This window comes from Triturus cristatus, chromosome 7 (genome assembly GCF_964204655.1).
Source record: "Triturus cristatus chromosome 7, aTriCri1.1, whole genome shotgun sequence".
Taxonomy (NCBI): Eukaryota; Metazoa; Chordata; class Amphibia; order Caudata; family Salamandridae; genus Triturus; species Triturus cristatus.
In genome coordinates this window covers 1,545,689,599-1,545,702,724 of record NC_140590.1, presented here as the reverse complement: position 1 = coordinate 1,545,702,724, position 13,126 = coordinate 1,545,689,599, and the positions used below count along the sequence as shown (strand labels likewise).

The following is a 13,126-nucleotide window of genomic DNA, read 5'->3' as shown; positions in this document are numbered from 1 at the left end:
TACCTACGATTAAATCAAGGTTGAGGCATTGTTCTAATGTTCCTCTGCCCCGCCTGAAGCCGTATTGGGAGTCAGCAAGGATATTATTGGACTCGGCCCATTCTTCTAACCTGACCATAAGTACCCGGCTCATGACTTTCACCGAGGAGTCCACGAGGGATATTGGGCGGTAGTTCTTTGCATCCCCCCTGTCTCCTTTCTTGAAAATCGGTACGATAATGGATTCTTCCCAGGTGTGTGGAACCCCGGAACGTACGGCAGTATTAAAAACTTTTGTAAGCAGTGGGCCCCATAATTCAGGTACTGTTTTGTATACATCAATAGGAACCCCATCAGGTCCCTGGGCCTTCCCACCCTTGCTGGAATTAATACTATCCCACACTTCGGCAGTAGTAATGTCCAAGGATATAACAGGCCATCTGTCATCATGGGATTCTCCGGATCTGGTCGAATCAAAAATTTGGGAGAAATGGGTTACCCAGCTCTCCGAACTAACATTTGCTGTTAATTCTGGGATCTTTTCATCCTTCAAAAAAGGGCTATTTACTGTTGCCCAGAATAGAGAAGAATCCGCTGTAGAGGCTGCTTGATCCAATTTTTCCCAAGCCTCTTGTCTTAGTTCAGTTTTCCTAGACTTGACAGCCGTCTGATAAGTCCCTCGTAATTCCCTGATGGTTCCGATATCTCTCTTCTTATCTGACAATGCTATTTTGAGTCTTTTAAGTGCGATAGTGCAGGCATGGTCAAACCATCCCTTGGGCTGGTGTTTCGTACCCTTATGCGATACAGTGAAGTTGCTGTTTATAATTAAATTAAGATTGGTAAAAGTATGCAGGATTTCAGCATTTCCCTCCTCACATTCTAATATAGTAACTATTTCTGTAAGGCATTTTGTCACAATGGCATTGGACTGGATGTCCGCTTTATTGCCTTTCCATCTAATACGAATACCATTAGGGCGGTGGGGCTCAATATTGGTAATAATACATGGGGCAGACACAGGTCGTTCCTTCCATAAAGTTAACTCGGCAGTGATACAGTTGTGGTCGCTAATCATATTGTCTACAACCACGGGGGTAGAACACCTTGGAGCGATCCCAGATGATAAACAGATAAAATCAATCACTGTATTGGCGTTCCTTCCCGTATAAGTGGGTACAACTTCGCCTGAGTTATTAGTCTGATTAGCCAATGTTTCCATGTCATATGTTGTTAAGATTTTGTTCAAAGAATTACCATATGAATTGTGAGGGAAATGGAGGACACCATCCCCCCAACAATCAATAAAGCCGCATACCCTTTGGGTGGCAAGAGGATACACCATTGTATTAAAGTCACCCACCCAGATGATATCAAAAGCAATATCAAATGTAGTTACTATATCTTCCATAGCAGATTCTAATGCAAGTACAACCTGGTACCTTGAGTTGTCGAAGACATTGTTATAAAAATTAATTAAAAGCATATTCCTGTCCTGCTCCTGTTGAAGCCATAAAATCTGGGAATGTGTACCAACCAACACATGTTTTTTGACTTTGACAGGTATATCTACAGCAATCATAACCAATAACCCACCCTTAGCTCTACCCGATGATGAGGCCTCAGCTGGTAGGTTATAAGAAACAAAGCCATTGTAATTGATTGGGTCAACACACCAGGTTTCCTGAAAACATAAAATGTTAAAAGTGTTAATAAATTCAATCCATCCTGAACAGATGACCTTAGAAGAATGTCCAGCAATGTTCCAACTAGCAATCGAACAGACACTCTGCCTCCGGGATCTAAGGCGGGAAGGGGGGCTGATAGAATCAGAAGGGGTGGGACTGCAGGGCTGGTCACTGGACAAAGGGGCACAGTTCTCTCCTTCACAGTGGCCAAACTTCCCACCGGTAATAACAGTCCCACTGGCATCCACTGGGTCTGGTACCCTCACTGCGTCAATCCCTCCCCTACCTCCCATGATATTAGCCACAATAGTTGACTCAAACAAATCTGGTCCCAGTCAATCATTCCCATCTAGTCCGCTCAATGCTTCAAATCGGTTTGCCGTGGTAAAGATAGGACCAGGGGTAACATACTTATCTCTTTCCCTCGCCCCAGTATATACAGTGTTTGGACGGGTATTATGATGCCTATAAAAAAACCCTAGAGGCCGGAGGGATATCCCTTGGTCCAATGAGGGGGAGGATTGCGCTCTTAACAGAGCTGTGGAAGCAAGGTGGGGGTTACGAAAATTAACTATAATACAGTCACCCCCACAAGTCTTACGCGAGCTCCCAATCCAATCAACTCTTCTAGTACTTATAATATCCTTTGCCAAGGCTACTGGAAAGCCGCATTCTCGGTGCAGCCAATCCACAGTTTTGTTTTTCAAAGAAACATGGGTTTCACTATGGTTACGGCCAGTATCTTTGACTTGTGGGACATTGGTAAGAACCGCCACGAACGGGGCGCAAGCTGGGGGCAAGTCGGGCCTAGAGGTACCTATATTTTTTACGCCAGGACCAGGGGTATATGACAATCCTTGTTGGTCCGGAGTCGGCAGAGAATCGTTGGCATTTCTACTTTCATTAACTTGTACGCCTAGTGAGGTCTTAGGGGGGTTGGCCGCTGGATTAACTAGCTCAGAGGCCTGTCGGAGTGCATGGCTGTTTACTGGGGTTTCAGCGATCGCTTGAATTCCAGTGCTTGCTTTAAGATGGGATTCTAACAGACCTCCCAGTCTAGCCATCTCAGTAATTGCCATATCTAATTTATTCATTAAAGGTTTGATTAGTAAATCAAACTTGGCGTCAATCATGCTGATTAGAAGATCCAACTGACCGCTTTCAATAATGACCGGATTACTATCTATCACAGTGGGAGGGGTTTGGATAGAATTCACGGCTAAAGGATCAATTCTTTTAGGTAATGCTCGCCCCCCCCCCCTCCTAGAATGCACAGTCTTATTGTAGGTCTTATTATGTGACCGGCTGGAACGTAATATTCTTTGCGATGTGGTAGCCGCTGTAGCAGCAGTCGAAGAGTCTGCTGTACACGTTAGGTCCTCAGGAGGTGGGTCAACTAAGTTGGTGTCATCTACGGGGGCAACCACACTAAGATCTACCGAATCATGGATCTGATCATGATCATTGAGCTCATAGTTGGCATTAACATTGTCTATGGCAGATAAATGGGAAGGAGGGTTGATATCTAAAAGAATAGGGTCGATAACCTCCACCCGCCCCAATGATTTTCTCCGCTCTTGATTTATTTTATCAACCATCTTCACCAAATAATTGTCCATGGTTGATTTAGTCGAGGTAGGTTTAGCTTTAGACATGGGGTACTCCAACACCACACTACTACGGATCAATAAAGATGATAAACAATTATTCCCCTGACAATTCTCTCGCCTTCCCCTCAGTCCACAATGCCCTGTTACCAGGTAGTGCCACAGAATGTCAAGGTGAAGATGTAGACCTGCCGCTAATATTAGTAACAGTACCTTCACACAATGTCCCAGTGTCCGTGTCGCGGCACTTCAGGGGGGTGGCCCAGCCCAGCCTCCTCTGGCCTCTGACGGCCACAGACGGCCCGCCCTCTGCCCGGGCTCAGCCCGGCGTCGCCCGCGCGCGTCCCGCGACGCGGAGGATGCCTCTGTATTTATGGCGCCTCCAGGCACGGAGCAAGCCGGAAGGAAGTCCTGGCCGGTACTAGGTATGCCGGGAGCTGTAGTTCCCCCTCACTGCGGCCAGCGTTTACGAGTGGCGGCGAGGGGAACCAACAGCGTGTGCGTCCCGTCCCTGGTGGTCCAGCGGTGTCCAGCGTCTGCAAGAAGGTAGGTCCCTTTTTGGTGGCAGTCACCTCAGCCAGGATGGTGAGCGAGCTGCAGGCCCCATTGTCCAAGCCTTCCTTTTTGACACTATTCCCTGATACACTTGTGCTTTGCACTAGAGCTTCCTCCCGGAAGTGGTAACACCTTTTCATGTGGGACAATCTGTCTCCTTGCCCACTTTCTACGCTCCTCCACATACCGCTAAGGAAGAGGAGCGACTCCACACTCTGGACCCAGTAAGAGCGTTGTTGTTCTACCTTGACCGCACAAAAGAGTTCCGGGTGGACGACCAACTCTTGATGGGGTATCTTGGTGCGAAGAAAGGTTGGGCAGTGCAGCAAAGGACCATCTCACATTGGGTCCTTCTTTGCATCAAGATCGGCTACGCTTTGTGAAAAACAGCCTCCTGAATGCTTAAACGCACAATCCCCCAGAGCTAAAGCTGCGACCATATCATTAGCATGTGGAGTCCTAGTCCTGGACATCTGCCAGGCAGCAATGTGGGTATCCCTGCAGACTTTAACCAAACACAACTGCCTAGATAGTCAGGTCTTTAGGGACTGGCACTTAGCCCATTCGGTCCTGCAGGACTTCTTAGTTTCGAATTTGTCTGCATCCCTCCATTGGGGATGGTATTCCTTGGTTTTGTATTCAAAGGTAAGGATTTTGCGGCTAGATGTCTCTATCCGATGGACAAGTTACTTACCTTCAGTAATGCCTTATCTGGTAGAGACATGATCTGGATGCAAATTCTTTACTGACCCACCCATCCTCCCCGCAAAGGGGACACGTTTCTTATGTCAAGATTGTTCCCTTTCAGGACCCTAGTTTTTAACACCCAAATGTCAGTACTCTTCATGGCTTCGCGCTTCTGGCGTGGAAAGTGCTGAAAAGTAACTGACGTCCGCTCGCTGAGGTGTCGCCTATGTAGGTAACACGGACATCACTTTTGGCACAGACGACGCTGCCGATATCCATACGACGCCACTTACCGGCGTGCAGGGGTACTGCTCAAACAAGATACTTCAAGTTTGACACCTGGGAAGTTCAAAGGTAAGGAATCTGCGGCTAGATCATGTCTCTAAAAGAGAAGGCGTTACCCAAGGTAAGTAACTTGTTCATGAACACTGAGAAATAATATTGCAGAGTGATTGTTGTTGGGGGCTATAACTAAAAGAATGTACACAATTTTTGATTTGTGTCAGTTGAAGTTAATGCACTGTTGAGCTATTCTGTACTGAATTGCGTGAATGCAAGTTTGGTATTTGCTGTTGGATATGTGTGGTGAGGAAAGGCAAGGAATTGGTGATTTATCTGTCTTTGACTAGAAAAAGCCAAAGGTAGTTCAGTGTGTTTTTGAGGAGAGACGAATACCCCAAATGGGACTATCACTGACATCCTCTGGTAGAATAGAGGGCATTAGTCTTCAGGATCACCGTGACCTGCAGTAGCAACGGTCCACTGTCTTAGACGCGAAGCAGTCATTTTTATAGAAAGGAACAGTTTGATCATAGAGGATCATTTGGAGGATAGATGTTTGTGGTGGGCTGTAATAACGTAGAGGGAAAGAAATGCTACTGTTAATGCCAAACTCAGCAAAAAATGTATTGTCTTTTTATGGTAGCAATTGTTATTACTGCCACTGATATTGCTGATTAGTGTAACCAGCCTTATTTTATTTTTTAATGGTAAAGCTTATCTTTAAGTCTGATCCTCAAAATATTATCCTTTAGATTGTGTAGAGCCTTCACTTGAAACTTTTACATACATCAAATGAGGCCAAGTCCCTGTACACATTTGTTACAGTGAAGACTATGATCATGTAGAAGGTTTGATGCCTGTTTTTTTCTGATTAATTTTTAATAGGTTTTGGTTCTTCAAAATAGCTATCATAATTGGAGTCATGGTGGGAGCTTTCTACATTCCAGAAGGACCTTTCACAAGAGGTATTTTGTAGTTTACTTTTCTTGGATAAATACAATTTAAAAATGACGTTCATATGACGGGCTGCTCTTCTCACAAACAGTTTTCGCAATACTAGTGTAAGATAGTCTAAAGAGAAGTCTACCAAACAAACATAACTCCCACTCCCTGTGTTTCTCAACATTTTGAACGTTGACTTTTGTTCCATTGGAAATACTGTAGGTGCTCAAGGTTGATTGACAGACTGCTTCTCTCTATACTGCTACATAATATATTGTAAAAGCAGTAAGTGTGATCCATGGAGGACATTTAAAGACTCATGTTTTTTCAGATTTTTTTTTTTTGCATTTTCATTCGAAGCAGGTTTTTAAGGGTATTTGTGTGTCAGTCTGCAGGATTTACAAGCGATACATGAAGAACACCATTTGTGTTACTGCAGAAGAGTTTAAAACTTGTTATTTCCTCTCCCAAAATGTTTACAGCGTAAAATTACATTTGGAAGAAACAAACTAGAAAGTAATTCCAGTTTAATATGTGGTTTATTATTGTATTGTGTGTTCACATTTTCCAGATAAGACTGCCACTTAAAGTGGTATATTCCTTTACCAGATTTTGACTTTCTAAGAGCTTTTTTTAAGAACTGGTGTATATATAGCAGCATATCCATTTAAAGCTTTTGGCAGCATTAGGTGATTGACGGGGACATGGTATCATAGTGCACTCTCTCACAATTATCTGCTCACTTGCCTAACTATTCATATACTTTCTAACTATTATGCCATACACGTACCCAACACTTCTTCAGGAAAGATGTCAGGTTGTACATGAGTTACAGACCTGAGCTGCAGACAAGGGCCCATAAAAAATGACAAGCCCTTTAAAAACCAGTATAAAAGCCTCTGAAGCTTTTAGAACATCACACCCACCGATGGATCTAAACTAAATAAGTAGAAACCGAAAGCATTACAATGCTACATTAGAATGTCCATAGCAGCTATTACTGGGCCTCTACCTTCAATGAATGTCTCAGGAATTCAGTCCTATAATAGAGATTACAACACAAATGTGATACTTGTTTGTACATAACTGACATGACAAAAAAGCATTCATGAGTCCGAAATCTTCAGGAAATACACAGAATTGTGGACTGGAACCTCATGCATATAGATAATATCCTGAGGGAAATTATGCATGGCCTATAGCCTTTATACAATCATTCCAATATGTAACATTATTAGGTACTTGGTGAAATGTAATGTCTCCCATTTCCAAATCTTTCTTCTTCTCTTGCAATTTGAATAAGAATACAAAGATAAGTGTTCTGTTTAATTAACAGAGTTGGTATTAATACAGTACTTTATTAACAAATAATCTTAACTATGTGATTCAAAGATGCTTGTGAAATGGTGCAATCATAAAACTTCTATTCTTTTACTAGCATGGTTTGCCATTGGAACTTGTGGAGCCTTCTGCTTCATTCTTATCCAGTTGGTCCTGTTGGTGGACTTTGCACATTCTTGGAATGAATCTTGGGTTGATCGAATGGAAGACGGCAACTCGAAGTGTTGGTATGCTGGTAAGTTCATTTCAGCAGTTATTTTACGCCTTTTTAAGCTGTAACAGAAAACAGTGAACCCCCTAAGTAAATTTGCTACAGTAAGAAAAACATGCCTGTTTGGAACCCAGGCATCAACAAGCTGTTGTAGATCACAAGCTGTGTCCACTGCCCTGCCTTCTAGTATTGGGTATAGAGTATTATAAGTTGTTTACTTCAAGAGGTTAAGCTTCAGTTTCAAAAATGGTTTGTGATCACATAGCCGAAACCCACATTGTATGCAGACTCAACCTTTTTTTTTTTTCCTATTGAGTTCGGATCTAAAGTTGGGTGGTCTGTCTGCAAAATCACACTACAACCAGAAAAAAATGGATTTTGATTACCGCAACAGAAAAGAGATGGTGTCAAACAGCTTGAGTGCTGCATATTCAACTTCCAGCTCGTACGAGAATGACTCCTTTGTGGCTGTAGAATAGGAAAATCCCCCAGTTAAAGTTTGCCCTCAATGTCATACAAGGTTGCCACAATACACTGATTGACATGAGGCACGTAATCTATTCCTGCTGTGGGTTTGCGACAAAGAAAGCTCTTCAGTGGTTAACATTTCAAGTGCAGATGGGTAGCAGTGTCACTCACCCTGCGGAGGCAAGTTCACGTTGTGTTCAGTATATGGCAGTGTGCTTGATGATTCCACCACTTTAATTCAGGTATCTAAGGAGTTAACACACCGCCCCCTACCTGTGGTGTTATGTGGGGATTTAATCTTAACCTTCCAGGGAGCTTTGATATAGGTGGTCAGTTTTTGCACACCGGGAGGAAGCCTAAGGTGTATCAGACCCTCAAAGGGGTTTGTAAGGATCATGGTTTGGTCGATGTGTGGCATAAAAAGAACCAGAGGCAGATGGGTGTACTTTTTTTTCAGCTCCACATGGCACACATACCCGTTTCGCTTATTATTTTGTGTCTAACAAGCTGATCACGACATGTCAGATTGAACGATACCCCCGGTTCCTCTCAGACCATAATCCTTTAGTCTTGGGGCTAAAGGGAATAGGGGGGAAGCAGGTCACTTCATGGAGCTTTGAACGTGCACTTTTATCCAACAAGGAGTACTGCAAGTATATCAGTAGGTGTATCCCAACATTCTTCAAGGAGAATAATGGCAGTGTCTCTGTTAGCATGGTGTAGGATACCTTTAAGGCCTTCCTAAGGGGGGGGAGACCCTAAAATTCTCACTGATTAAAGGGAAGCAGGACAGGCTCATGGTTCAAGTGAAACAAGATAATTTAACAGTAGCTGAGGAGAATCTAGTTGAGACTATACAGCATGCGGGGGATATAAGTGAAGCACAAACTAAGGTAGTTCTCGCAAGGTCAGACCTGGATGTAATTTTTGCAGACAGGGTGGCAGCAAAGTATATGGCCTGGAAGGAAAGATCTATTGAGTGCAGCGATCAGGTGGGGCACCATCTGGCAGTAAGAGCAAGGCAGAGGCGTACTGATAGTGAGATCAGAGAAATACGCAATCCTGCTTTGGGGTTGGGCACCAATACTAATGAAATTAGAGAGGCATTTTGAGGGTTTTATCAAAATCTGTACACAGAGGGAAATCGGCTTACTCCTGAAAAAATTAACCAGTTTCTGGAAGTAATACCTTTTAACAAATTATCCATAGAAGAGCGTGAAACTTTAGAAGAAGAGCTAACGTGAGATGAGATACTGCTAGCTATCACCAGCCTTCCCCTGGGTAAAGCGGCCGGTGTGGACTCAATCCCTTAAGAATTTTATAAAATCTTTGCCCCCCAGTTGAACGATCAGCTTGTGTCACTTTTCAATCATATATTTAATGAATTTACTCCCCCCGATTCCTGGTCGGCAGCAAAAATTGCAGTTTTTTTGAAGAAGGATAAACCATCGGCCGAGCTTGGCTCTTATAGACCAATTACGTTAATGAATGGCGATTCAAAGATCTATTCCAAGGTTTTGGCAGCACGATTAGCCCAGGTCATTAAAAAATTGGAGAGTCAGCAACAACGCGGTTGTATCTCAGGCAGGGACACCACTGACCATATACGACGAGTGATATCAGTTTTTGATGCAGAGCAAGTGTCAGCAGACCCTATGGCTCTTATTTTGTTAGATGCCGAAAAAGCATTTGATAGGTTCTCCTGGCAGTTCCTTTGGCAGGCAATGTACGTAGGGACTTTGGCACAAGGTTTGTGCGAAGAATTAAAGCCTTGTATCACCACCCTACGGCTAAAGTATGCATTTCGGGTAGCCTGACCGGAGAAGTGACGATCGCTCGGGGGACTCGGCAGGGGTGCCCTTGCTCTCCATTCTTGTTCGCATTGTATATTGATCCTTTTTTAAGAAAAATAGCGCAAAGCCCTGTTGTTCCACCAATAATTGTGCATGGCCATGAGACTAAGATCTTGGTTTATGCAGACAATGTGGCAGTCTTAACCTCTAATCCGGAGGTTGCTATTAAGGCAATAGAATCGGAAGCCACTGTCTTTGGGGTTTGTCTGTTTTCTCTCTAAATAAGAATAAGACACAGTTTATAATCAATGAAAAGATTGCACTGGCGGATAATAGAGTGGTGGATAAAGCATTATATTTGGGTGTTTATATATCCTCGAAAGTTGAATGGATCCTCAAAATTGATCTAGATCCTTTGGCAGATAAAACTAAGAAAGGTTTGACTAGACTAAATAATTTACACCTCACTATGATAGGCTCCTGCAATTTGATAAAAATGATCTATTTCCCTAAAATCTTGTACTTTTTCAGAGCAATTCCATTAGAATTCTCCAGGGACTGCTTTAAAATTTTCGATGCTTTATTCACTAGATTTTTATGGGCCTATTCTAAGCCAAGGAGAGCGTTGAAGTATCTCTCACTTCCAAGAGAAAGGGGGATGTGGGCTCTCCCAAACCGTAGATTGTACTACTGGGCTTCAATTTTGCAATATATTCGCATATTACTGAGGGAATCACAAGCGGAAGCACCCAACACTACACCTTCTATATACAAACTATTGCTTTGGGGAAGAGGCATGGGGTTGTTTGCTAGGGCAAGTTGAATACAGCTACTATAAAAAAGTTAAATTCAAATGCCTTCAGGGCACGGCGAAGGCTTGGATAGCAATACGGAAGATGCTGGGTTTGGGGAGACTGAATTTTTATACCCCGATTTTTAATAACCCAAACCTACCTGGAATTTTCAATGACGGCTATATGCAGGTATGGTCTGGCGTAGATATAGATAAATTGGGTGCTTTTTTCTCCCCGATGGGACTTGTCTCGTTTGACGAGTTACAAACTAAGTTCGGCATAAACAATAAAGGGTTTTTTAAGTACCTGCAAGTAAGAGATTACCCTTAGTGGAAAGTGGGGGGCCCGAGCGGCTTTGATAAGAATGCTCTGGTGGATCTACTAATAGCAGAGTTCACACTTCGCATCGGGTCAATTTATCAGATGTTGAATTGTGAAATTAAAGATGATCTTGACAAAGAAATAGCAGGATAAGTTGCTGATTACTGATAATGAATGAAACATTTCCTAGCTAACGTAACGGAAAGTTTCAATTCTATTAAGGACTCGGAGGCGAGGATTATGCCTTCTTTCTTCACTTTAATACATAGCAGCGAAAGATAACAAAAGACTACATTTCCCATGAACCAAAGGGAAAATGTAGTCAAACAAGAAAATACATGGTAACAACCAATCACGGAGCATGAACTCAATGTCCAATCAAGGCCTAGACAGCCCAACATAGTCCATCAACAGTGTCCTCTCTTCCTCTTTCTGAGCGCGAAGACAGCCTCCCTCCGCTCTTCAGGAGTCTTGTTTGTTGGAATCCAAGCCTGAGGGCAAGAAGAAACTTATTACCAGAGGAACCACTGAGAAATTATTACAAGAAGTCATACATAGCGCAGAATAACCAGAGTCATATTCATTAGAATTAACAACTTTACTTACTGTCGTACGGGGAGAGATCTCCTCCAGGAGTCAAGGGCGGGATAATCCTCGCCTCCGAGTCCTTAGTAGAATTGAAACTTTCCGCTCCGTTAGCTAGGAAATTTTTCATTTTATGTCAGGGCTGGAGGCGAGGATTATGCTTGTTTAAAGCTTGCCCACAACCAAATGAGCCATATTCAGAATCGGTTTGAAATAAAACCACTTGAATGTGGAATCAGAAGACCAGTCTGCCGCGTTGAGAATATCCTATAGACGTGCTGCTAGACTGAAGGCCTTCGAAGCCATGGCACCCCTTGCCAATGTGCCCCAAACTGGCTAAGGCTGATGCCCGCTTCTTGCATCACCAAGCGAACCCACCTGGCAATAGTGGGCGAAGAAACAGCCTTAAAAGGCTTTCTCAGCGAAATGAGGAGCTGCCTCTCCCCTGGGGGACGAAACTCCACTGTCATCTCCTCGGGGACTCTGGAAACTGTGAGTAGGAAATCGATCTGGTATGGAATTTAGTGCGTCTTAGCAAGGTAAACGTTACGCTATTAGGAGTAAAAATCCTGCTAGAGATGTCTAAAGCCCGTACATCTCACACTCGCCTACAAGAAATCAAGCATAGAAGCATGGCCAATTTTGCTGACAATTCCTTCCTGGAGAGGTACCTATTCTGTCGCCAGGATAAAAACAGGTTAAGGACTTGATTAACGTCCCAGAGGGCGGAATAACTCGGCTCCGGGGGAAGGGACAGGCAGATGCCCCGCACCAGACGACAAACCAAGGGGTGTTCACCCACCGGAGCGCCATCCACCGGGACGTGACCAGAAGAAACAGCTGACCGGAAGGTATTAGTGGACCGATAAGCCAAACCTTCAGAGGCCAGTTGGGCCAAAAAATTCACTAAGTGGACCACATCCGTGACCAAGGGATCAAAACCCCGTCGCAAACACCAACTGGCCCATCTGTTCCATGCGGATTTGTACCTCTTGACAGTACTGTTCGCCCACGCTTGAGAGATAAAGGACTCAGCCTCTCGCGAAAGGCCCAGGGTTTCCCATCTACCCTGGAAATCTGCCACGCCATGAGCTTCAGCGAATTCGTGGACACCAGAGGATGAGGAATCCCATCCGGACTCATGAGATGAGTTGGAAACTGGGGGAGTAGGATTGGAAAATCCCAAGAAAGCTCCAGCAGAACTGGAAACCACACTTGAGACTTCCACAGCGGGGTGATCACAACCAGACCTGCCGCTTACCTGCGAACTTACGCAGTTACCCTTGTGATCATTGCGAAGGGCGGGAACGTGTAGCCCAGTTCCGCACTCCAACTCTGGAAAAAAGCATCCATCGCTGTTGCTAGAGGGTCCGTCCGCCAGCTGAAAAAACGTGGAACCTGGTGATCCAGTCTGGATGCAAACAGGTACACCGCGAAAGGACCCCAAAGGCCACTCAGCCTCCCGAAAACTGATTGGTCCAAGCGCCAGAGACTGGAATCCTGGAAATGCCGCAATTGAAAATCGGCCTCCAGATTGTCCCGGCCCGGGAGATACTCCGCCGTGACGGAAACTTGATTGTCGAGGCAATACTGCCAAAAACTCGCCGTCAGATCCAACAGGGCCATTGACCTGGTGCCTCCCAGATGATTCACGTAACGGACCGCTGAGATGTTTTCCATTTTCAGGAGCACACAAGACTGCACTGAATCTCTCGTCCAGCAACGTACTGCGAAGGACCCCGCCAGAAGCTCCAAACAATTTATGTGTAACTTCTGTTTGTCGGGAGACCACACCCTCCTGTAGAGAGATTCCCACATCTGGCACCCCAACCGAGCGTGCTGGCATCTGATTCTATAATCATGTCTGGGGCGG

The 13,126-nt window shown here is 44.3% G+C and overlaps 1 protein-coding gene across 1 annotated transcript in view; it reads left to right on the top strand.

Annotated features, from left to right (window-relative positions):
• The window catches only part of SERINC3 (serine incorporator 3), a 161,443-nt gene that overhangs the window by 92,743 nt on the left and 55,574 nt on the right, over nucleotides 1-13,126 (top strand). The window contains exons 4-5 of the mRNA XM_085619321.1: nucleotides 5,684-5,763; nucleotides 7,179-7,316. Of these exons, the coding sequence (XP_085475447.1) occupies nucleotides 5,684-5,763; nucleotides 7,179-7,316 (218 nt within the window). The remainder of the gene's footprint in view (nucleotides 1-5,683; nucleotides 5,764-7,178; nucleotides 7,317-13,126) is intronic.